Below are 23,217 nucleotides of genomic sequence, written 5' to 3'. Positions count from 1 at the left end.
ATGAGGAGTGGGAAAAGGCCAGAGATTCAAAATGAATGCTGAAGAGCATAGAGGTGAAAGTTCATGGCCGGAGAGTTAGAAGCTCTGGCTCCTTGATGTGATTTTGCTTGGAACGCCCTCTGTGACCATAGGTAAGAAATGAAAACTCCTTGGACCTCAATTTTTCCATCTAATAAATAAAGGGCCAGGGCTATTTAGTATCTAAGTTTCTTTAATGTTAAAAGACTCTGTGGATTTTTAGCTTTATATTTTCTTCTCTAAAAAATACTGAAAAAGTCACGGTACAGTGAGTATTTTATGGTAGAAATAAAACCATGTTGATTTAAAAGCTGCAGTAATGAAACTTGTTTCCTCCACTTTCACTCCTGGTTTTTCATTCCTACCAGAAAATAAGAACATGCTGGCTTTGATTTTATTTTATGTGTGTGTTTATGAATGGCCTCTTTTTTTGAGACAATAGGATTTCCAGGGGGTGGGAACCACATCCCTGAATCTTGCATCTAGTGCAATGCCAAGTATATAACAGCCAGTTGGCAAGAGTTTGCTGAATTAACTCTACCTCAGCTAAAGCTTTCCCTATACTGTTGGCATCATTCCTTAGTAATTAAAAAGTGCCAGTCATTATTATTATTATTATTGTTTGTTAAAGCTGAAGTTAAATGAAATAGGCTAAGGGAGACCAGACATCTTTTGAGAGGGATGGCATGAGGAATTCTAGTCTGGAGTCTTGCAGCGTGTGCCTGTGAGTTTGGGAAGAAAGAGGGAGTGAGACAAAGGGGCAAAGGGGATTGCAAAATAATAATATAATCGGTTTCTTTGATCAGTTCAGCTTGTAGAGGTGATGCATGAAACACTACCAGCTTTGGGAGGAATAGGAGAGTAGGTGCACCCCTAAAGGTGAACTGATAAATATTCTATAGGGAAAAGCACCGTGAAAATGCACTCAGTCAAGAGAGGCAGAGAGGAAGAGACGGAGGCCTGCATAGACAGGGTCGGTGTGCTGCAGGGAGGCGCAGGGACCCTTCTTGTCCTTGGGATGCCTTTTGGATTCGTGTCTCTCAGACAACAGAAAGAATATCGTACAGCTCAGCCAAGCGGTAATTGCACAGCCCACACACGCTTCGAATCAGGATCCATTAAAAATAATGGGAAAGAGTGACAGCACCAGTTTGGGTGTGCAAGAAGTACAGCATGGGAGAGTGAGCAGAGAGGTGGGCACGTCCCCCCTTCTCATGATAATTAATGTCAGCAAATGCTGCTGGGAGCCGGCTCTAGTCTGTATTCATGAGGTGTGGGAGAGTATTGATTTTTTTATGGAGACACTGTAGCTGAACATTTGAGAGAGGCATTCATGTTCCTCATTAATATGCAGGCTGGGTAGTGGCTCCCGATAGTTGAGTTTAAGACAGAGACAATCTATACTGGCCATTAAAAGAACCACAGTCTAATGGGCACATCTATTCCACTTCTCTTGGTTTTAAACATTCCTCCTAGCTGTTTCCATCCTTAAAATCCAGTGCTTCATTGAATAGACTTGAGGATTTTTGAAAAAGTCAATCATTATATTCTTCATATGCTGATGACTTACTTTCCTGAATCCTCACCATTCATATCCTATTATCCCATTTTTAAATGATATATATCTTTTGGCTTCCCATGTGGCTCAGTGGTGAAGAATCTGCCTGCTAATTCAGGAGATTCAAGAGATGTAGGTTCGATCCCTGGGTGGGGAAGATCCCCTGGAGAAGAGAATAACAACCCACTCCAGTGTTCTTGCCTGGGAAACCCCACAGACAGAGGCGCCTGGCGGCCCACAGAGGCACAAAAGAGTCAGACACGACTGAGCGCAAACGCGCACCTTTTTGTCCCTGTTTCCTCCTCGTTTTAATCTGCTGGCTTCATTTGCTTTCTTTTATGCATTACCCAGCTGCCCCCAGGTTTGCATTGCTCTGAGACACATGAGGAGACCGGAGAAAATTTTTATTTCTGTTTATCTGTGCCATCAACTGGGAGAAGGAAATGGCAACCCAGTCCAGTATTCTTCCCTAGAGAATCCCGTGGACAGAGGTGCCTGCTGGGCTGCTGTCCATGGGGTCACACAGAGTTGGACACGACTGAAGCAACTTAGCATGCATGCGTGCATTTGAGAAGGAAATGGCAACCCACTCCAGTGTCCTTGCCTGGAGAATCCCAGGGATGGAGGAGCCTGGTGGGCTGCCGTCTATCAGATCAAAGAGAATCGGACATGACTCAAGCGACTTAGCAGCAGCAGCATGCCATCAACTGTCATCCTGACAGCATACCCAGGAAATCTTGCTTTTGAGATCTTGTGGACACTATTATCTACTCTAATTAAGTCTATTTTGGTCTAATATTGTCATTATTTCAGGGATAGAAGCTTAATTAGAAGAGGAAGTAAATATATGTACTTTCAATTTCTTTCCATCTCGTAAGTTGTGGAAAGAAAGAAGGCAAGCTCGCAAAGGTAGCCTGATTTTCACTTGGGTGCTGCCTGACGTTCGTTGAGAAGGGATGCTCTTAGTCCTCAAGATGCAGCGGGCAGTCGCCCAGGGCATCAGGTAGCTGATTGTGCAGAAAGCTGAGCGTGGTGAGCCACCGCTTTCTGACTCCTCCAGAGTCAGGGCTGTGTGTGCAGGGCTCTGAATCCCACGCTCTCAGACATTGATATTTAAATGTAAGTGGAAGAACACGTTTCAAAACGAACAGAGTGCTTTTGGCAGGAGATCTCTCTTGAAATTATCCATAACTCGAGTCCTCCATTAGCACTCTTAATAAAGAGTTGGCTTTGTCTTGTGGTGACACGGGCTGTTCGTTTTTTCAAGCATGTAAAAGCTCTAGCTATTTTAACTGTGGCAACAGTTATTTTTAAAAGCTCCTGGGCTCATTCTTACCGAAGGTTCCCTGCCAGAAAAGTGAGGCACGGGGCACCGGGCCTGCCACTCCTCCAGGTGGTCTCTGCAGAAGGTGATGTTGTGCCGCAGGAGACTCTCGGGGGTTTGGCCTCGAACAATCCGGCTTGTTATTAAAAAATAATAATAATAATAAAACCCTCAGATTTGAAATTGATTTTGTGCCTTGTGATTGCCACAGATACATATACTATGATGGACTCTACAATAACACTTCCACTGTCTTGCAATCTGGGCTGGGATGCATTTCCCTGAGCTTCTATAAAAATAGGAATTTAAGATGCTTTGAGTAACTTTGAAGAGCCCAGAAAAGAAGTGCCCCTCAGTGGTATCCTGTGTTAAATTGAAAGTGTCTACATTAGAGAATTCATAATGAAGGAAATTGTTTGAACACATCCTTTTGTAGACTGTTGAATCTAATTAGGTTACATCTTGTCCTGATTGCTGATTCAGGCTAATTGGCTAACTGTACTATTTGGGTCTTTTGCAAATTTATTGTACTTCTTCCTTTCCTGGTTTGTTTCTGAGCACCTACAAGTTGTCAAGTGAAGAAGTCAAAAGAAGTGCCCTGAATAATGGTATATGTCCCCCCAGTGACCCAGAGCAGGCTTAGTTTTTGATGGGGTTCAAATAGGTCGATGTAAAATGTGCCTTTCAAGATGATATTGTTGAATTGGAGAGTGAAAAAAGAAGCTGGTCTTCATGAATGGAGCACTGGATCAAGAGTCTTGTGATCCTGTTATATTAGATTTCCTACAGATGCGGTATCAACTGGCCTCGGACAATTTGCTTCAGGGCAAATTTCTTCCTTTATCTACTGGTGCACAGGCTGTGATGCATGGGGTACTGAGGTCATACAACCTAGGCGTTGCTCACTTCCTAGGTGTTTATGAGTAAAATACATGGGTTTATTTTTTGAGGAACATGGTCCTTGCAGAGAAAGCTTAGCATCACACGAAGCACCACACTAGGCTACTCAGGTCCTGGGTCCCGTGGAGTAGCACATCCGCTTTTGCCTGGGAGGAGGGTGCAGCGATGCCCTTGGAAGTGGCCTTGGAGAACTGTCATCCTGGCCTTTGTCCTATTCTGTTCTATGGAAGTCCTCCAAACTTGATAACCTCCCTTTGAGTTAGATGAGCAAAACTATCTGTGAATCTCCCATGAGATTCCCAGACATAGGATGAGTGAATAAAATACAGGAGCCAGATGAAAAGCATCTGTAACTTTTAACACCTTCCTTCTCAGGCCTCAGACATTTCTTGCATCCCAAGGGACCTCAGAACATTTCTCAAATGCAGCAAGCATCTTTTTAAAAAATTTTAAACTTTTTATGTCTTCATCTATGCCATCCCATAATAAGAAGATTAGTGGGCTTTAACACATTGCAATAATCCTACTTTACTTGGCATTTTTGTATAGAATTTGCAAATTACTTTTTGCTGTAAACAGTAGCTGTAGAATACTTCAAGCTGAGAAGATTAAATGAGGCCCTTATCCCAAAATAAGCCTTTCAACTAAGTTAAAATGACTAAAAAAAAAAAAAAAAAAATTCATCTTGTGAAATGTTATTTGGATATTAAAAAATATCTCCAGTGAAACACTGCCCATTGAAATCCTCTTGTGCTCCTACAATGCACCATGGAGTGAATGCCGAGGAGGAAGGATCAGGGCAATGCATGCATAATTTTTGTGAAGAGGTCTTCTAGACACACGTGAATTATGAAGAGCTCTCAAGTGAACTCCAGGGGTTAACACTCTGGCATCGGCAGAAGAACTCAGAAAGGAAGGTCTGACAGCCTTTGGGGTAGAAGGCTTGGGGATTACATACTACCCACCCCATCCCCCAAATACAGTCAGGGTGAAGGATGACACATTCAGGAGAGTCAAGTGCAGGTATTTTAAAGTTAAAAGAGGCTAGAAAGCCCTTAGCCAAGCAGCAGCATCAATGTGAACATTGGTTTCTAAAGATTAGCCGAGGGATGGCCAGTTAATTTAGAGTTGAATATGATGCTAGGGGCAATTTTTCCTTCTGTGTTTGTGTGTTGGGAAAGCTAATGGATGATGGGGAAGCTCTTAACTGGGCAGAGCCAGTGGGAGGCACACAGACCCCCTTCAAGAAGGGCAGGCTAAGATTAGGGGTGCATCTAGGATGGGGTGGGAGGTTGGAGGAGGCAGCCGACTTGCTGGGAGGTGCAAACTGAGAAGAACTGCCCAGAGGGCCCCGCATGGGGGCCACAGTCCCCACGAGGTGTGTGACTGTCTCGGGCCACTATCCAGTCTCTGTCGCCTTGTGTTTGCCCTTCCAGACCTGGGCAGTAACAGAGCCCACCTCTGAGACCAGCCCCCTGCACTCAGCAGCTGCTAGGGTGGGAGAATGGGTGCAGGACGGAGTATCCAGCGAGTGTGCGTAACAGAGGAGGAGCTGCAGGCGAGCCACAGAGGGCTTTGCAATATCACCAGTCACATTCTCGCAAGTGTCGAGGCATGTTTTATTCATGTAAGTAGGGACTGATCTCCAGGGATTGTTACCACTAAAGGGTGGTTGTCTGAAAGCCAGTGTCTTGCCTCTGACTCTGCCATTTACTTGTCCTTGGATTTTGAATGAATCACTTAACCCTCTGAGCATCTATTTACTCCTTATGAAATGGGTATAACAGCACCATCTTCATTGGACAGGACTGTTGGGGTCAAATTGATCATACACTATATGAACGTGTTTTAAAATTTTAACATGGGAAAAAGACATCAATTTGCAAAATAATTATTATGTGATAAGCTAGTCTGTTGTCACTCAGTCATGTTTGATTCATTGCGACCCCGTGGACTGCAGCACACCAGGCTTCCCTGTCCATCACCATCTCCCAGAGCTTGCTCAAATTCATGTCCATTGAGTCAGTGACACCATCCAACCATCTTGTCCTCTGTTGTCCCCTTCTCCTCCTGCCTTCAATCTTTCCCAGCATTAGTGTCTTTTCCAATGAGTCAGTTCTTTGCATCAGATGGCCAAAGTATTGGTGTTTCAGCTTCAGCATCAGTCCTTCCAATGAATATTCAGGACTGATTTCCTTTAGGATGGACTGGTTGGACCTCCTTGCAGTCCAAGGGACTCTCAAGAGTCTTCTCCAACACCACAGTTCAAAAGCATCAATTCTGCAGTGCCTAGCCTTCTTTATGGTCCAATACTCACATCCATACATGACCACTGGAAAAACCATAGACTTGACTAGACGGACCTTTGTTGAAAAAGTAATGTCTCTGGTTTTTAATATGCTGTCTAGGTTGGTCATAACTTTTCTTCCAAGGAGCAAGTGTCTTTTAATTTCATGGCTGCAATCACCATCTGCAGTGACTTTGGAGCCCAAGAAAATAAAGTCTGTCACTGTTTTCATTGTTTCCCCATCTATTTGCCATGAAGTGATGGGACCAGATACCATGATCTTAGTTTTTTGAATGTTGAGTTTTAAACCAGCCTTTCCAGTCTCCTCTTTCACCTTCATCAAGAGGCTCTTTAGTTCCTCTTCCCTTTCTGCCATAAGGATGGTGTCATCTGCATATTTAAGGTTACTGATATTTCTCTCAACAATCTTGATTCCAGCTTGTGCTTCATCCAGTCTGGCATTTTGCATGATGTACCCTGCATATAAGTTAAATAAGCAAGGTGACAACATATAACGTTGATGTACTCCTTTTCCAATTAGGAACTGGTCTGTTGTTCCATGTCTGGTTCTAACTGTTGCTTCTTGACCTGCATACAGGTTTCTCAAGAGGCTGGTAAAATGGATCCAGTATTCCAATCTCTTTAAGAATTTTCCACAGTTTGTTGTGACCCACACAGTCAAAGACTTTAGCATTCTCAGTGAAGCAGAAGTCAATGTTTTTCTGGAATTCTCTTGATTTTTCTGTGATCCAACGGATATTGGCAATTTGATCTGTGATTCATCTGCCTTTTCTAAATCCAACTTGAACATCTGTAAGCTCTCAGTTCACAAACTGTTGAAGCCTAGCTTGGAGGATTTTGAACATTACTTTGCTAGCATTCGAAATGAGTGCAATTGTGTGGTAGTTTGAGCATTCTTTGGCATTGCCCTTCTTTGGGATTAGAATGAAAACTGACCTTTTCCCAGTCTTGTGGCCACTGCGGAGTTTTCCAAATTTACTGACATACTGAGTGCAGCGCTTTCGCAGCATCATCTTTCAGGATTTGAAATAGCTCAGGTGTAATTCCATCACCTCCACTAGCTTTGTTCGTGGTGATGCTTCCTAAGGCCCCCTTGACTTTACACTCCAGGATGCCCGGGTGCTGCGTGAGCACACCATTGTGGCTGTCCAGGTCACTAGATCTTTCTGTATAGTTCTTTGTATTCTTGCCACCTCTTCTTAATCTATTCTGCTTCTGTTAGGTCCATACTGCTTCTGTCCTTTATTGTGCCGTCTTTGCACGAAATGTCCCCTTGGTATCTCTCATTTTCTTGAAGAGATCTCTAGTCTTTCCCATTCTACTGTTTTCCTCTATTTCTTTGTACTGTTCGCTTAGGAAGGCTTTCTTATCTGTCCTTGCTATTCTTTGGAACTCTTCATTCATATGGGTATAGCTTTCCTTTTCTCCTTTGCCTTTCACTTCTCTTCTTTTCTCAGCTATTTGTACAGCTACTCAGCCAGCCATCTTTCCTTTTTGCATTTATTTTTCTTGGGAATGGTTCTGATCATTGTCTCTTGCACAATTTTGGTAACATTTAAAGAATTAAAAACATTATCTTTGAAGGTCCTATACTTCAGATGCTGCTACTCTAGCTTCCTGATGAAGGAACTAAGAGTATCAGGTGGGTGTTGAATGCCAGGACAGCAGTTTATGGGATGTTTGAGCAAAAAGGAATCCTAGATGCCAGATGGGGAAACTGAGGTTCAAAAAATTGAAAAGGCTTGCAAGTGGTCACTCTGGTGACCAGTGGCACAACCTAGATCAGGTTGGTCATCTCACACTCTGTCCCCTCCGCCACACTGGGTTTTCTAGTAGATAATTTTGTCCAGCAAAAGTAAAATCTGAGTATCAAAAATATATTTCCCAATGATTCCCACATAAATTGGATTGTGTAAATAGATTCTAAATAAAATATAGATCTATTGTTATCCAGTATTCATTAAAATTCTCATATACCTGTCAAGATTCCCCAACAGAATTAGAGAAAATAAAGTCCTTAACCATCTATATTGCTTTTTTATCCACTATGTTTGGCATAGTGAATTTGCTTTTTCATACATTCTCTATGTCCATCTGTCCTGCATGTCATGCTCCTCCATCCAAAAGACTTTCTGAGACTATTCTGAGATTCACAGAGATAAAATCTGACTCACTGAGTGTCATAAGGACTCACCCTGCTCCGTGGATAGCCAGACCGATAAAGAAGACGATGAAAACATGGTGCGTGTACCAGAACAATTCATAGGACACCTGCCGGATGAGCTCGGTGGAAGAGGTCATGATCAAGATCAAAGCCAGAGAGATCAAAAGGCCAGTAATGCCTGCGATTGTAGTTAGCAACTCAGTGGTTGTGTTCTAAAAGAAACAAACACCATCACATTAATGTCTCAGTTCCTTTTTTCCATTTTAGGATCAACATTTGAGAATCCAAACAGGGAGCAATTCAAAATGTACTAGTCAGAAGCACATTAACCTTGGAAAGGGTCCCCATACACTTCCAACAAGGGACTTATCCTTTCCTCTGCCACCTGAGGGCGGAATTCACTATACTCAGATTTTGTCCAATGTCATTCTGTTAACTACTTTCTCCCCCATCTGTATAAATCAGCCATCATGCCAAAGTTGATGATGTTGAATTGAAATTAGGACAATATATGAAAATGCATTTTAAGACACAATACTGCAAAAAACCCCTGAGTTTCAAGTTTTTTAATTTTTAAAATAAAAATGAGACTCACCATGCTTAATTGCATCTTAACTTTAATAAACGCTTTTCTGGAGAGGCCCCTCGGGGGCGTCCCCAATAAAGCAGCTGTACACTCTGCTCCCCTGGCAGTTATTCCTTGCTCTCGATTTTTAATTGGAAGGACCATGACTTGCATTTCTTTCATGCCACCTCAGGAGGCTTGGAATACGGCTTTGTAAATCCTAGGTGATCAATAAAGATACAGCTATTCTTATCAGATAGACACAAGGCCAGAATTCTGACCTGTTAGTGTTGAGGGTAGCTAAATAGCATTTCAGAATATGAATCATAAAACATTTTGCTTTATTGGGAGTTTCCCATATTCTGGTCAAGTCATTAGTATTCACACACTGTGTTACTATCTTTGAGACAACCATGAGCTCCATAAGTGCACACTGTATTTTTTGTCAGTAAAATATCATTGATTTGGGCCGCTTTGAGATCTTGAGGTAATTTAAACAGGGACTTCTCTGTTGTTTTTTTTTCTTTGTAGAGCAAACAGTGGAAATAAAATTGAAAGGGTTATGTCTAAGACATTTAAAAGACTTTTTTCCCAGTGTACTCAGGCATTTTAGAAATCCATTGATATCACATGGTGTGCTAATTTCAAATCATTCTTCTTTGCTTATTAAAGCAAATCCCCACTTCCCTCTTCTTGTGACATATTTATAGACTGGTTTGAGTTGCAAGGGATCATCTAAAACAATTCCTCTGTGTCTTGTTAGAAATGCTCTATAATGTACACGTTGTGTTATGGGTACCCATCTTTCTCTAAATATCCCAGATTAGAAGGTTTCTTGACCTTAATTAGTACTTACATGGTATATTGCCTTTAAAACTTTGAAATAGCCATATGGGGAGTAGCTTAATCATGTTTAATTTACTTCAAATTACTTTAAAAGTATTTGTAATAAATACAATTTATTGTATAGTCTCTTCAAAATCTTGAAATTTATTCTCGGGTGTGTATAACAGCGGAGTCCCCAGAACCTTAATGGGGGACAGAGTTAACCCCAGTAGGTGCCCAGATAAATCCTGCAGCTCCAATAAGTACACCAAAGGCATCCCATTCCCACAGGCTTAGGGCCTCTGTAGCTTCTAATTATTGTCAGCTAAGAGAATGTAGCTCTACTAGATCAATGGCCTGATTTTCAAAATCACTGTAGGATAATTAGAAGACATGACATGGAAGAATTTCCCCAGAAAGAGACTTTGAATATTGCTTCTTCAAGTAAGGCTAAATGGGTAAAAGGGTCACTTAAAGAGATGGCCCAGACAGTATTGGAGGAATTTCCATTTTGGAGAGTATTGTGTTAGGCTCTTCTTGGGCAATACAGATTTTTGATCTTGGTCAACATGCAGGATACATTTTGCAATATGGTAGGTAGTACATGGCAAAAGTTTAGATCAAGGAGGAAAACAGAGGTAGGGGGTGAATTAAATGAGAGAAATGTCTTTTCAGGCAGATTTCTGTGGCAACACATTGGGTTTTCTTACATGTGCACACAACTAATTAGCATTAATGATGTCACTGGCCATGCAGGTCTCATTATGGAATTAGCTGCTCTGTCCAGCATCAGATTTGGCAAACTAGCTAGTCATTTGTGTGCCAAAAATGACACAGGAAAGGCAATCCAGAAAACAATTTGCAAACTGAAAATAAAAACATCCAATTCATCATCCCTGAATTTAGATGGCACTTCACATTCTTTATGATTCTAATGCTTTTAAAAAATATCTAATCATGAGCTACTTTAAAAACTTAAAGGTTAAAGTTTTAATAGGTTATTTCATTCCTTGTTTAGGTGTATTTATTTATTTCTTTTGGCTATAAACTAATTAAGTGGCATCAATTTTTCTTGCTCATAACCTCTTAGCAACAATGATGGCAGAAGAAAAGAACTTCTTTTAAAAGGTGAAATTGATGTTAGCATGTGGCAGAAACCAGCTCCCTAGCTTTTAAAAAATTATTATCAGAAGCTTTTGAAATAAAGGATTCCTTATAGAGGTATCATAAAAGGAAGGATTTAGGGGATGAGAAACGACGTGACATGCAAGAAGAGCTCACTGTGTGGAAGGTCCGGATGGGGTTGAGGTAGGTCTCGTTTGGGGTGTCGCCGAGTTTGGAAAGTGCAGCCACAAGCCCCTCTGCCTCTGGCGACTGGCTCCAGTGGTAGTGTTCCAGATTAAACAAATGCGCCACGATGTGGATGGCTACGGGTGGGGGATGACACGGAACAGGCACTGTGTTAATTTCTTCCTTTGTGGTAACTCCCCTGGCAGCTCAGACGGCAAAGCGTCTGGCTGCAATGTGGGAGACCTGGATTCGATCCCTGGGTTGGGAAGGTCCCGTGGAGAAGGAGATGGCAACCCACTCTAGTACCTCTTGCCTGGAAAATTCCATAGATGGAGGAGCCTGCTGGGCTACAGCCCATGGGGTTGCAAAGAGTCGGACACGACTGAGCGACTTCATTCACTCATGGGTAGGGGACAACACAGAACAGGCACCATGTTAGTTTCTCCCTTTGTAGTTACCCAAAAACTCAATGTCTCTCTGGTCAAGTTTCTCGGTTCTGGTTTTTGTAACCTCCAAGGAAGAGTAATTTGTGCATCTTTCCTAGTGTCTTGAATGAAATGAACTGAATACTTTTGAAGATACTGTATGATTCAGCATGTTCATTTTTTTTTTTAATTTGGCTGTGCAACCCATCACCATATTCATTTTAACTATATTAAGACATAAAGTAAATTTCAATTCACCATAATTTAATTATAAATGTATAATCATTCTGGACATAGAATAGATATTATGATACACAAGCTAATTATATATATATTCTACCCTATACATATATATAAGAAGATACACATACACACACATCTCTTCTTTCCCAAGAAATCAGAAAGTATTTTTCTAGAATACTGTATATCAAACACACTTATATATATATATATGCATATGACATATGATATAGATACCAGAAGAGACAGTGGTTTTGTTCTTTCAGACATTATATTTTTTATTCTTACTTTATACATATTAGTGAATATATATATATATATACATATACATATATGTACACATACATACATATACTTACATATGTTATTCCCAGTGAACCAAAATAAGTATTTATGAAACTAAACCTCTCAGTATATTCTTAAGAAGAATATTTAGTTTTCTAATTCTGGGAGTTGGTGATGTCTAAATTCCAAGTGAAGAGAACAAGCTCAGATCACAGCATCATCTGGCCTAAGGAGTCTATACCCAGTGCTACTTTCTTGTCTTCTGAAATCTATGGGGATGCCAGCAGCCACAGCATTCAGACAAGAACATCCTGAGGCTCTTCCTGCCAATGGGAGCCCTGCTGGGTGGCCAGATGATACTCGCCATTGAGATCAGATTCAAATGTGAAATGAGAACTCATTACCCAGAGGATAAGTAATTTCCCAGCTGACATCATCTTTTTCTTCCCCCCCTGCATCCACAGTGAAAAGCTGCAGAGGTTTCTACTATTATAAGTCTCTATAGTGTGGGTGAATTCTGGGGTCAACCATGGTTGTACACTGTGAGTTGAGGTGTGGTTGTCGTTTAGTAGCTCAGTCGTGTCTGACCCTTGTGACCCCATGGACTGTAGCCCACCCGGCTCCTCTTTCTGTGGAGTTTCCCAGGCAAGAATACTGGAGCGGGCGTGTGGAGTGAGGGAAAAGGAAACAGCAGGAGTTTCTGTGAATGTCGGTGTCATTTGGTTCTAGTAGCAGATAAATTTAGAAATATATCTAAATATATCACCTCCTATTTGTCCTCTTCTCTCTGTCAACTGAGTTCCATTTAACAGAGCCATTCCCTTTTTTGCCCTGCAAAGCAATCCTCCTGTTTTAAGACCCAATTCAAAAGTTGTTTTCTCTAGCGTTCTTCAGTTTCACAGGCATGGATGATGCCTTGATGACATTTTCCAGATATTATGGTTCTGATTATTTTTACCGGCATTTCTTGATGGATTTTGACCCCTCAAGACTGGATCATCTTGAAATCTCAACACCTAGCACATGCTTAGCACCAGCCTGAATTTAGTAAGGGCTTCCCTGGTAGCTCAGTGGTAAAGAATATGCCTGCCAATAGGGGAGACGCAGGAGACTTGGGTTCAGTCCCTGGGTTACTAAGATCCCCTGGAGGAGGGAATGGCAACCCACTCCAGTATTCTTGCCTGCAGAATCCCATGGACAGAGGAGCCTGGCAGGCTACAGTCCATGGAGTAACAAAGTCAGACATAACTGAAGCGACTGAGCGTGCATGTCCTTAGTAAAGATGTGCAGAGTGAGATTACAGAACGGGAGAAAATCCAGAGCGACAATCTATGTGCAGCATTGTTAGAGTAGCATTTTCTCTGCTAATATGTATTTTTGCACATTTTTCTACAGCCTTTAAGTTGGAAATCAATTCAAATATACTTTTGGTTGAAGCTTTTACTTAAGAATGCAAAGCACGAGACAGTGTTTCTGAGTCTATGATGTTGACTATCTCTTTATGGATTTAGTGAGGTGAGCACCCAAGAGGTAGTGTCTTTCCTCATATGTTCTATTTGTCAATATATATGGCCATGCCTCTGAAGGGGCTGTTTTGTTTGGTCCCAGCATCCATGGATCTAGAAAATCTTACCCAGCAGCAGTCTCTTGCAATATGCTGTATATAAAAAGGAAACTGTTTTCTTAGTTAAACATAAACATTGTCTAGTATTTTCTAATAGCTGTTTTCTGACAATGGTCTTAAAGTTTTGAAAAACAAGTAATCTTTTTCTTAGCTAACATACATTGAATACTTATTATTAAATTTTATTCATAATATATTATAATATATATAATATTATATATTATATCACTTTAATATATATTATTATATACTCCAAATGCTGTTACAAATTCTTTAGGCATATGATTTCATGTAATCCTCAAATATTAGTCTTATTCCCATTTTACAGATCAGTGTTTAATAAATTAAGAGGCCTGTAGTTCATTGATGGAAAAGGTAGGATAAAACTCTGTTTGCCTATGCCAGAGCCCAAGCTTTTGGCCTTTAAGTTATATTGCTTCTTTTCTCTAATCAATAATCACTATACTTTACTGAAGATGAATTTCTCCTAAGGGCTTAGCTAGACTCTTTGAATAGCTCACTTGGTGTCTTTAATCTAGAGTCAAAGAGCTCCTAAGACTGATGACTGCTCATTATCTTTGGAGTCCTCTTTGTAGGTGGGTATAAATCCTCTGTCTGCATTTTATCCCTTCACCCACACGCCTCTGCTCATACCTCCTTCAGTTCTCCCTCTGTGGGCTAAAGCAGACCAGAGAGAGAGGAGTTATTCCCATTTTACAGAAATAGACACTGAGCTTCAAGCCCCAAATTAAGTGATGTATTTACCATTACATAACCTACATGTGATGGTTAGAAAAGGAACACAGGATAAAGTCTAGGTCTTTTATAGTCTACATTCTATAGCTTCTTTCTCCCATGTAATGAGCTGTTGGTCACAATATACTTTCTATTAGGTTGATTTCCACATGAGCATTTGGCACTGATGAACTAAATTTATTTTTTTTCTAAATTTAAGTACATTTATTCCATGAGCAAAGATATTGAGCTCTTCATCTATTCCTATTGCCAGATTTCTCATAACAAATCTGAAGAAACTAATGAGGTAGAGTATGAAAACCCAAGATGCTTTTCACAAGGTAGCTTTTCAGGGAATATATTGAAAGCTATTCCTTCCATTTTTTTCTATGTACTTTAAAATTCATATCTTAAATCTTTCATTTCTCCAGCTACCTCCATGTTGCTTTCTTTTCAGGTGGCACAGTGGTAAAGAATCCACCTGCCAATGTGGGAAATGCAAGTGACACAGGCTTGAACCCTGGAGAAGGAAGTGGCAAGCCACTCCAGTATTCTTTCCTGGAATATACCACGGACAGAGTAGGCTGGGGGCTAGAGTACACGTAGTCACAACGTGTCAGATACGACTGAGCCCAGCACAGCCGCAGTGCTGCCCGTGTGCGTGCTCAGTTCCCCAGTCATGGCTGACTCTTTGTGACCCCAAGGACTGTAGCCCGCCAGGCTCTTCTGTCCATGGAATTTTCCAGGCCAGAATTCTGGAGCCGGTTGCAATTTCTCCAGGGGATCTTCCTGACCCAAGGATTGAACCTGCATCTCCTGCATCACCTGCATTGGCAAGTGGATCCTTTACCACTGAGCCACCTGGCAATCCATTTTCTCTTAGGTTGTACCCTGATTTTATTGCGTTCTTGGCTTGGAACCAAAGGTATTCCAGCTACCAAATCCAGGGTTGCTGGAACTTGATAGATATCAGGGGAGAGATGGATTTTGTTCTTTTAAAGACATTATATTTTCTATTCTTCCACTTATACATTTTAGTTATTTTAATATGAATAGCTGTGCTATCTATGTTTACTGTGACAGTTGCTTCAAGTATATGATAAAATAGTGACACAATTTTATTTTTTCTTTCTTAGTCATCAAAATCATGTTACTAGATTTGGTATGAGCATGTGGGAGAAAGAAAACTGGAGGATATGTCTCAGTTACTTAACTTCTTTTAGTCCCTGTTTTCTCATCTGTAAAAGGGGTGGGTTGAACTAAACCATGATATCTAGGCTTCCTTCCAGCTGTCTGGCTCCTATGTCTCCATTTGAAGTTAATTGGGAACATTTGTCATCTGAAAGGGAGCTGCAGTCCAATGTGAGAGCAAACATGAAATTTAACGTTTTAAAACATTTTCAAAATCAACACTGTCTTAAAGAATCTTCTTCAGTCTTACGGCAAATCCAGTGTCACCAGCTACACGGGTTCTCTCCTCATGGTGTCTCAGGGGACCTTCTACCGATCACTTGGAAGATCCCAAGGTACACATTTCCAGAACCCACCCGAGTTCATGTTAAAAAATGCTATGGCTCAGCCTTTCCACTATTCTTTCTTAACAAAATATTTTTTACAGTGAAAAGAGAGCTGCAATCTTGGACACACTACAAATGCACATTTAATTGGTGTGTGAACTTTGGAGTTCAAATAAGGAGCTTTTATTGAAGAGTGAATTAAAAAAAAATTCATAAAGGCTACAATTAGAGCCAGTTGCCCTGAGAAAGTTCCTTTTCCTCCCTTCTTTCCTTCCTTTTCTTTTTCGGGAGATCAAAGGGAGCATAATTGAGGGAGAATCTTGGAAGTGTGGTCAGTTCTGTGCTATCTTTCTGCCTGCCTGTCAGTGATAACAGTCATTTTGGAGTTAGTCACCTCCTAATTAAGCAGCCTTTAGAAAGAAGGACCCAGGGACAAATTCTGGCTGTGTTTCTTGCAGCCAGAATTTGGCCCCAAACTTTCAAATTTGTGGTTTTGTTTCTGCAAGAATACACATATTCTCTGGCATACTGTGCATGCCAATCATTTGAAAATCACATTAAATTGTGTGAGGCAGGACTGGGGAGACGCCTCCTTGGAACTCTACATGCCTCAAGCAGAACCAGATCAGTAGTCATCCCTTTGGGATCAGGTCTGAAAACGTTTGGGCCTCTGGGATTTTTCTCTGTGGTGGGGCCTCCAAATCATTTTTTCTCAGCATCCCAATTCTGAGGTCACTTCTCTCAACCTGTCTCTTTTGTGTTTCTCGAGGTTTACAAACTAATCAGGCGGTGCCTGTGGGTCATTATCCACCCCTGGAACCTAGCAGATGCCAACTGCAGGGGCAGACAGAGCTGCCAGGGTCACCATTCACAGCCCCCTGGAAGGAAGCTCGGGCTTAAAGTACTACTATTCAATTGGAAGGGTCTTCAAGGTCTACTGTGGGCCAGAGTCCAGAAAGATCTGCATTAACAGGAACAGAGAGGCTGCAAAACTATGATTTTTATACCAGGGAAAATGGGGCTCTGAAAATGATTTATTAGTGGTTGAAGAAGGCTCCAGCAGCTCTTATCGTAGGCAAGCAAGCAGGGAGGCAGGAAGCCAAAAGAAGAGTTCCTGTCACTGCATTTTCGGTGATGCCCTTGATTATAGATACCATTGTTTGCCTCTTCCCTCCTCCTCCCCAGCCTACTTTCACCAGGCTCTAATTACCTCCTTTAATGATTTGACCAATTAAAGCCTGCAGTTCAACTTATAGGGGAACGGATGAGAAATTAGAGTCTGGCACGCAAACTTCGACGTGGATGCACTTCTTCCAAGGTTACACACCTCTATTAAGCCGGTCGGCTATTTGAAAAGCAGCATAATGGGCGATGCTAATAAAGCAAGCACAGGGACATTTTCAGCAGCTCCCGAGTGAATCTACCAGAAGGACAAAATGTGAAAAGCAAAGGTATATCTATGAAACCAGGGCTTAGCATTTTTCTCCCCCTAAAAGCAGTTGCCAGCCGCGTTTCTCCGTCAATGTGAAATGTAATAATTGCTTTGTCAGGGTTTGGGAGAAGCAGAGAGCTCTCTCTCCACCCTCCTGCCTCTGCCTGGAGTGGAAACAACAGCAGGGCTGCTGGTTGCCATGGCGGTGGGAGACGAGGAGCCTCTGCTCTTACAAGCAGTCAGACCCTGCTGGCACAGCCCCGGGAGACGTTTGGGAGCCTGGCAAACAGTGGGGATTCAGGGAGAAGAGGGCCGGGGAGAAGACTTGATTCTCTCCAGGGATTCGTGGGGGAAAGCGGGAGAACGGGCATCTGCTTTGTCTTGTCAGAGCAGAATGTGAATTGATTATCTTGGGTGACTGGCATCATTTTGAGCCTCTTCGCTGCCCACACTCGATCTTTCGTCCACCCCCAAAACGCTCCCGGCTCCCTGGCAACGCCTGAAGGCTTACAGAGCACCTTGTCCCAAGAAATCCCTTGATCTCTTTTTTCCTGCTGGTTAACTTTCCTACTCATCCTAGGGTTAGACCAGATTTGCTGAGGACCTATTATGCGCCGGGACCAGGAGAGGGAAGAGGCTTAAGGCACAGTCTCACATTTTAAGGTGATTGGAGTCTGAGAAATTGTCCTGTGCGGTAGGAGGGGTGGCTGGGGCCCAGAGAGAAGGAAGCCCGACAGCACAGATCTGGCAGCTCAGGCGGAAGCTGGCTAAGCACGGAGCCCTGGATGTGGTGACCAGTTATCCAGTGAAGAAGGAGCGGGCAAGCATTTCAGACAGAGGGAAGAGCAAGGGCAAATGCACAGCCTGCTGGGACCACTAGTGGCTAGGAAAAAGCGAGGGGGCGTGGTGAGAGATGAGCTGGGGCACAGTGGGCGGGGCATGGTGATGGCAGCCTGCCCACCAAGCTGATTCTCTCTGCAATAGCAGCAGTAAATGACTCGAAGTCTGTAGGTTTCCAAGAGGTCCACTCGCAACAGCTAGTCACACATCTCATAAGAATGGATAGAGTGCATTATTGATTGTTTTTTTTTTTAATTCCACAGACTAGGACATAAGGAACTTATCTGAGATCACACAACCCATCAGTAGCAGGCGTATAAAATAACTTGGTCATCTGATTCTAGTCAACTGCTGTCTCTGTGAATTATGCTCCATCCTGAAACCATTACTGACTGTACCAGTTTCAGGAGGTTATATATAGTTCCTATCATGGCATCTTGGGCACAGGAGGCAGATATTCAACATGCATCACTGATATATATATATTATTGATATATGATTCTGCATGAAGAAATATACATACCCAAAGGTTTAAGGAGAAAAAAATCATTGCATAACACATATTTTCCTTTATTCTTTGATTCCTTTTCTGACATGTTTTGATGCTCTGGGGGTTTTTTGTTCCTTCTCTCTATAATATCTTTATAACTTTCTCTTAGAGTCCAATTCTGCCTTATAGCTATTGCAGAGTGAGCATTCTTCCTGCCATTGTAGTGTGTTTTATCTCCTCCTTTAAAACAGAGTTAAAGGTTCTCAGGTTTTAAAGGAAACCTAGAGTTTCCTTGAATTCCTTCTCTGAAGCACTTTCCAAGATGCAATCTGGATTCCACTAGAACAGCTCCCCCCACAGGGAACTCAGCCCTCTCAGGGGGCCCTTATTCTAATTTCAGATCATTTTCAAAATCTGGCAAAGGCTTCCATTTCTGAGCTTAAATCTGCTTCCCTGAGTCTTCATTCCTTCCTGCGTTTACTCATTCATCAAAGATTATTGGCATCTACATATACTCTGCACCATTGCAGGCCTTGGAACACAAAGATGAATTAGCCCTGCTCTTTGTCCTCCAAACTTTCTCTGGTTTCCTCTGGGACATGCTGTAGTTTTACCCTTAATTCTTAACAAACACCGAAGGATTTCTCCAAACACTTCCTGGGTTGGCTTAATCTGGCTTTGAAGACAGCCAGTAGGGAGCTCTCCCGACTTGTCTCAGCACACACCCAAAGTTGTGTTAATTGGCACCGGGGCACCGTCTGTCATGTCTTGTTGCTTAATTAAATCTATATTTGTTTTGAATGTTCTTTTTACTCTGCTATTTTTTTATGCATGAGAGGATAAAAACAAAAGAGAAAAACATTTTATAGTTAAATTAGTTTGAGGAAAACAGTCCTGAATCATAACTCTTTATTGTTCAGATAGACTTTTATTTCAGTGTCTTTGTTGTCCAACAAAACCACAAGCCAGTTGGTTGTTGCCCCTCTTTGTTTCTGTCTCACCAGAGTTTAACCTTGACCTTGGATGCTAATTTCTAGTGCTTTTATCTTGAACTCTCTTGTTTTCTAATTCAAGAAATGGTGATAACAATTTATATGCCTATAAAGCTTCAGATCCTTTCAAGATCCTTTTATATCCACTAGCTCAATACTATTCAAAACCTCGTTCACACGATCTTGCTTTTCTTCTTTTTATTGCCCATGGTACCACTTGATAGTCATTTTCCCATGACTGAATGGGATTTTGAGTATAGGTCAATTTTATTTCTGATGTGAATTATATTGAACAACAAAGTGCTTATTTTTCAAGTGGGTCTTTACCACTGTATTATCAACAAGCTTAATTATTCAGAAATGAAAATGAAGTTTCATAAACTTTTCCTTGACAAATTGAAGGCTTGGTAAAGAAGAGAAGGGATGAATGTAAATTAGAAATTTAAAAATCCATTTGTATAAGGTTTGTATGGTCAGATGGAAGACAAAGATTTCTTTCACCTAAGGGTGAGTCTTTGGCAGGGAGGAAATAAACAAAACTATTAAGTGAACGTGTGGTATTATAAAATTAATCAGACAATTAATAATAAGCACTTACTTGCATTAACGACTATCCCATAGGCAACCAGTTTGTGGAATTTGAGATTTTTGTCTAATTGCCTCCTCCATGGTCCTCTGAAGCACTAGAGTAACAAAAATTAGAAAGTCTTATTCAGGGAAAATCATAGCAATAGCGGTGTCATGAGAGTTAAGAGAGCAAGACTCAGGCTCTCCCTCTAAATTAGTAAAGGTGGGCCTACCTGGACAAAAAATTAGTGGCCATTAATTAGTCAAACAGGCAAAATCAAACGGTTATTACTAGCTTTGCTGAAATTCCAACTCAATAAAAGTGATTGAGTTAGTAGCTCCCTGGCTAAAAGTCAAAACTCTAGAATAAACCTGCTAATAATCATGCATCAGCTAATTTAGAAAATGAAGATGATAACCATCATCCTCAGTGATGTGGTTTAAGTAGTCTATAAATTATTCCTTATTACACAAAGAAAGGCTCTATATTCATCTACATCTAAATATTCATAAAATTATGAAGATGATTATATGATAAATTATTAAGTCTAGAAGGGTTGTTGAAGGTCTCATTTTTCTGTACAGTGCATTATTCTGTTTGGCAGGAAACACAGGTAAGTACTCAATGCAGTGAAATCTACATAATTAGGAAATGCCCCATTGTGTCTGCTAGGGGTTAAAATTTACATACTAAAATCTATGTACACTAATTGTGTTTTCCTGGGCTGAAAACTCAGAGAGACATTTCTTTAGTGGCATTTGACTCATCTACGTATCTGTTTCCTTTTAATCAGAAATGGTAATAGTTCAAGCTGTTATAATGCTTCCATCTTCATGAGTCAGGTCAATCTTATTAGCCTTTCTTTTCTGATGAAGCAGATGCATCAGGGGAAGGTTGAGCAATGAGTCCAATGTCATGTAAGGTGTCAACGGCAAAAGGAAAACACAAATCAAATGTACCAATTTCTGATTTTCAGTTTTAGCTGTTGTGTCCTCTCTACAAAGAAGCACATGTCAATCTAAACAGGATTATTGGGAATTTTGTAGTGAAGTACATCTTTGTTTTCAATAGCACTTATATTAATAGATCATAACAACGGAAATTATTTCAAATAACTTAGTACTTACGGTACTTGTCCCTCTCATGAATGAAATAAGGTTTCGACTGACGGGTAATAGAATTAGCATGCAGTTAAAATTCAGGCAGACTGCAGATGCGCGAGCCCAAGCCAGTGTTGGCTGTCAGTATGTAAAGACATAAGAAAGAGATACAGTGAAACAGGGAAGCTGGGGGGAATAGAATGCATTTTGTTTTCTGAAATGATAATTAATGCATAGTACCCAAATCTACTTACACCCAGAAGAACTCGCGTATAAAGGAAAGACTCTTCCTCTTCATACCAATAGAATGTGTCAATAAACAGATATAAATTCACTCCCAGCCATGAGAGCTAGAGCAGAATGGAAAAAAGAGCCAATCAATACTGTCTTCAACCTTTCCTTCTTCTCAAAATCACTTGCGGTTCTTGGGGTCTTTTTTTTTTTTTAAGCGAAATGAAAAGCTTTTCAATATCAATCAGAATCATTCCATGTACTTATTTCTTATAGGTTAGTTTCATAACAGTTATCATCATGATAAGAAATTGTTAACTTTATTAAAAAAGATTTGAAACACATAGGGGTATACTTTAAGGAATTTAATGAAAAGTGCAGAACCCTCCTCATCAACATTGCTATAATGTGTTAAGTCAATGAAGTCAAGGGGGAAATCCTTAAAAATCAACTCAGAAAATACTTTAGAAAAACTCCAATGTCATAGTCCAATTCAAACACTTCCTTCAATTTATCGAAACATTCATACCCGATGCAAATGAAAATCACTTGACTTTAAAAATAATGATTTGCATGATTCTGCAAGAGTAAATTAAGATTTACCAAGGTGTATCTCCTGGATGTTTTCTAACAAGTTTTAGTCTTTTAAGCAGAGCAATACTTCACGTTACTTAGTGTTCCTATACAAGTTATCCGAAGAATCAAGGTATGCAATGTATATGTTTAGAGCTGAATAACAAAATGATGATACTTACTACTAATATGATGGAGAGACTCTCATTCAAAATCCAGCATCCCATCATAACAGCTTTGCTCTTTTGCAGTTGGCAAATTATTTCTTTCATTCACCTCAGCCTGGATGTTGTATCCTTAGCAAGGGCTTTTTTGCTGTGTTATTTTATCTTTTTGTCTTAGGAAGCACCTACTGGGAGCAGCTCTTGAGGAATTTCTAATTAAGGACTTCTTGCCAAAGGCACATCTCCAAGTTGACATGCCTCATGACCTGGGTGAAAACAAGGCAAGTCTCTGTCTAATGATTCCTTTCTTCAAAGATTTCACAAGAAAAGAAAGCTCGTTTTATTAAATTAGCCTCATGTACTTTATACCCCATTCATTTTCTACATGATTGCAGTCAGGATGATAATAAGTCCTTATGTAAATTTGAAAAATAACCTAACTGCTGAAGGCTGGATACAGCAAAACATTTTAATAGAGTTTTTGCCACTTTGTTTATTTTCGTTTCCTCACTTCCTTTCTTCCTCTTTGAAAAAAGCTTTTTATAGAAAACATAGAATGATGGGTAAATAAATATAAGTAAATCTTTCAGAAGATGATGAAGAAAACCAGAGAAGAATCATTAAAAAAAAAAACAACACAGATGGAGGAACTTTCATAAATTTAAAATGTGGATGGGACTTCCCTGGTAGTCCAGTGGTTAAGACTCCATGCTCTCAATGCAGGGGACCCAGGTTTGACTCCTGGTTCAGGGAACTAGATCCTGCATGCCACATCTAATACCTGATGCAGCCAAATAAATAAATATTTTAAAAATATGTAACTATAAGGAATGAAGGAGACAGTTTTCTGGGATTGTAAAATGAATTGTATTTTTTCCCCCCAATCCCACTTGGTGTACCCAGGAGGTCAGTGAGAATATTCTTTCATACTTTAGTGATCCAAAGAGTGGCTCTGCCTGGGTCTGGTCCAGTCTCTGATTTTGTGTAAGTTACAGTTATTAAATGGGGCTTCCCAGGAGGCGCCGTGGTAAAGAATCTGCTTGCCAGTG

General features: G+C 40.8%; 1 protein-coding gene across 1 annotated transcript in view; it reads right to left on the bottom strand.

Moving 5' to 3' along the window:
* NOX3 (NADPH oxidase 3) overlaps positions 1-22,234 on the bottom strand; it is a 63,644-nt gene extending 41,410 nt beyond the window's left edge. Inside the window, exons 1-7 of the mRNA XM_020880131.2 lie at positions 22,187-22,234; positions 21,455-21,550; positions 21,228-21,338; positions 20,131-20,215; positions 10,944-11,089; positions 8,303-8,484; positions 2,913-3,036 (exon numbers count right to left, since the gene is read on the bottom strand). Coding sequence (XP_020735790.2) covers positions 2,913-3,036; positions 8,303-8,484; positions 10,944-11,089; positions 20,131-20,215; positions 21,228-21,338; positions 21,455-21,550; positions 22,187-22,234 — 792 coding nt within the window. The remainder of the gene's footprint in view (positions 1-2,912; positions 3,037-8,302; positions 8,485-10,943; positions 11,090-20,130; positions 20,216-21,227; positions 21,339-21,454; positions 21,551-22,186) is intronic.
* Between the last annotated feature and the right edge of the window lie 983 nt (positions 22,235-23,217).

The sequence above is a fragment of the Odocoileus virginianus genome, chromosome 34, assembly GCF_023699985.2.
Source record: "Odocoileus virginianus isolate 20LAN1187 ecotype Illinois chromosome 34, Ovbor_1.2, whole genome shotgun sequence".
Lineage (NCBI taxonomy): Eukaryota > Metazoa > Chordata > Mammalia > Artiodactyla > Cervidae > Odocoileus > Odocoileus virginianus.
This window is presented reverse-complemented; position numbering and strand designations above follow the sequence as displayed.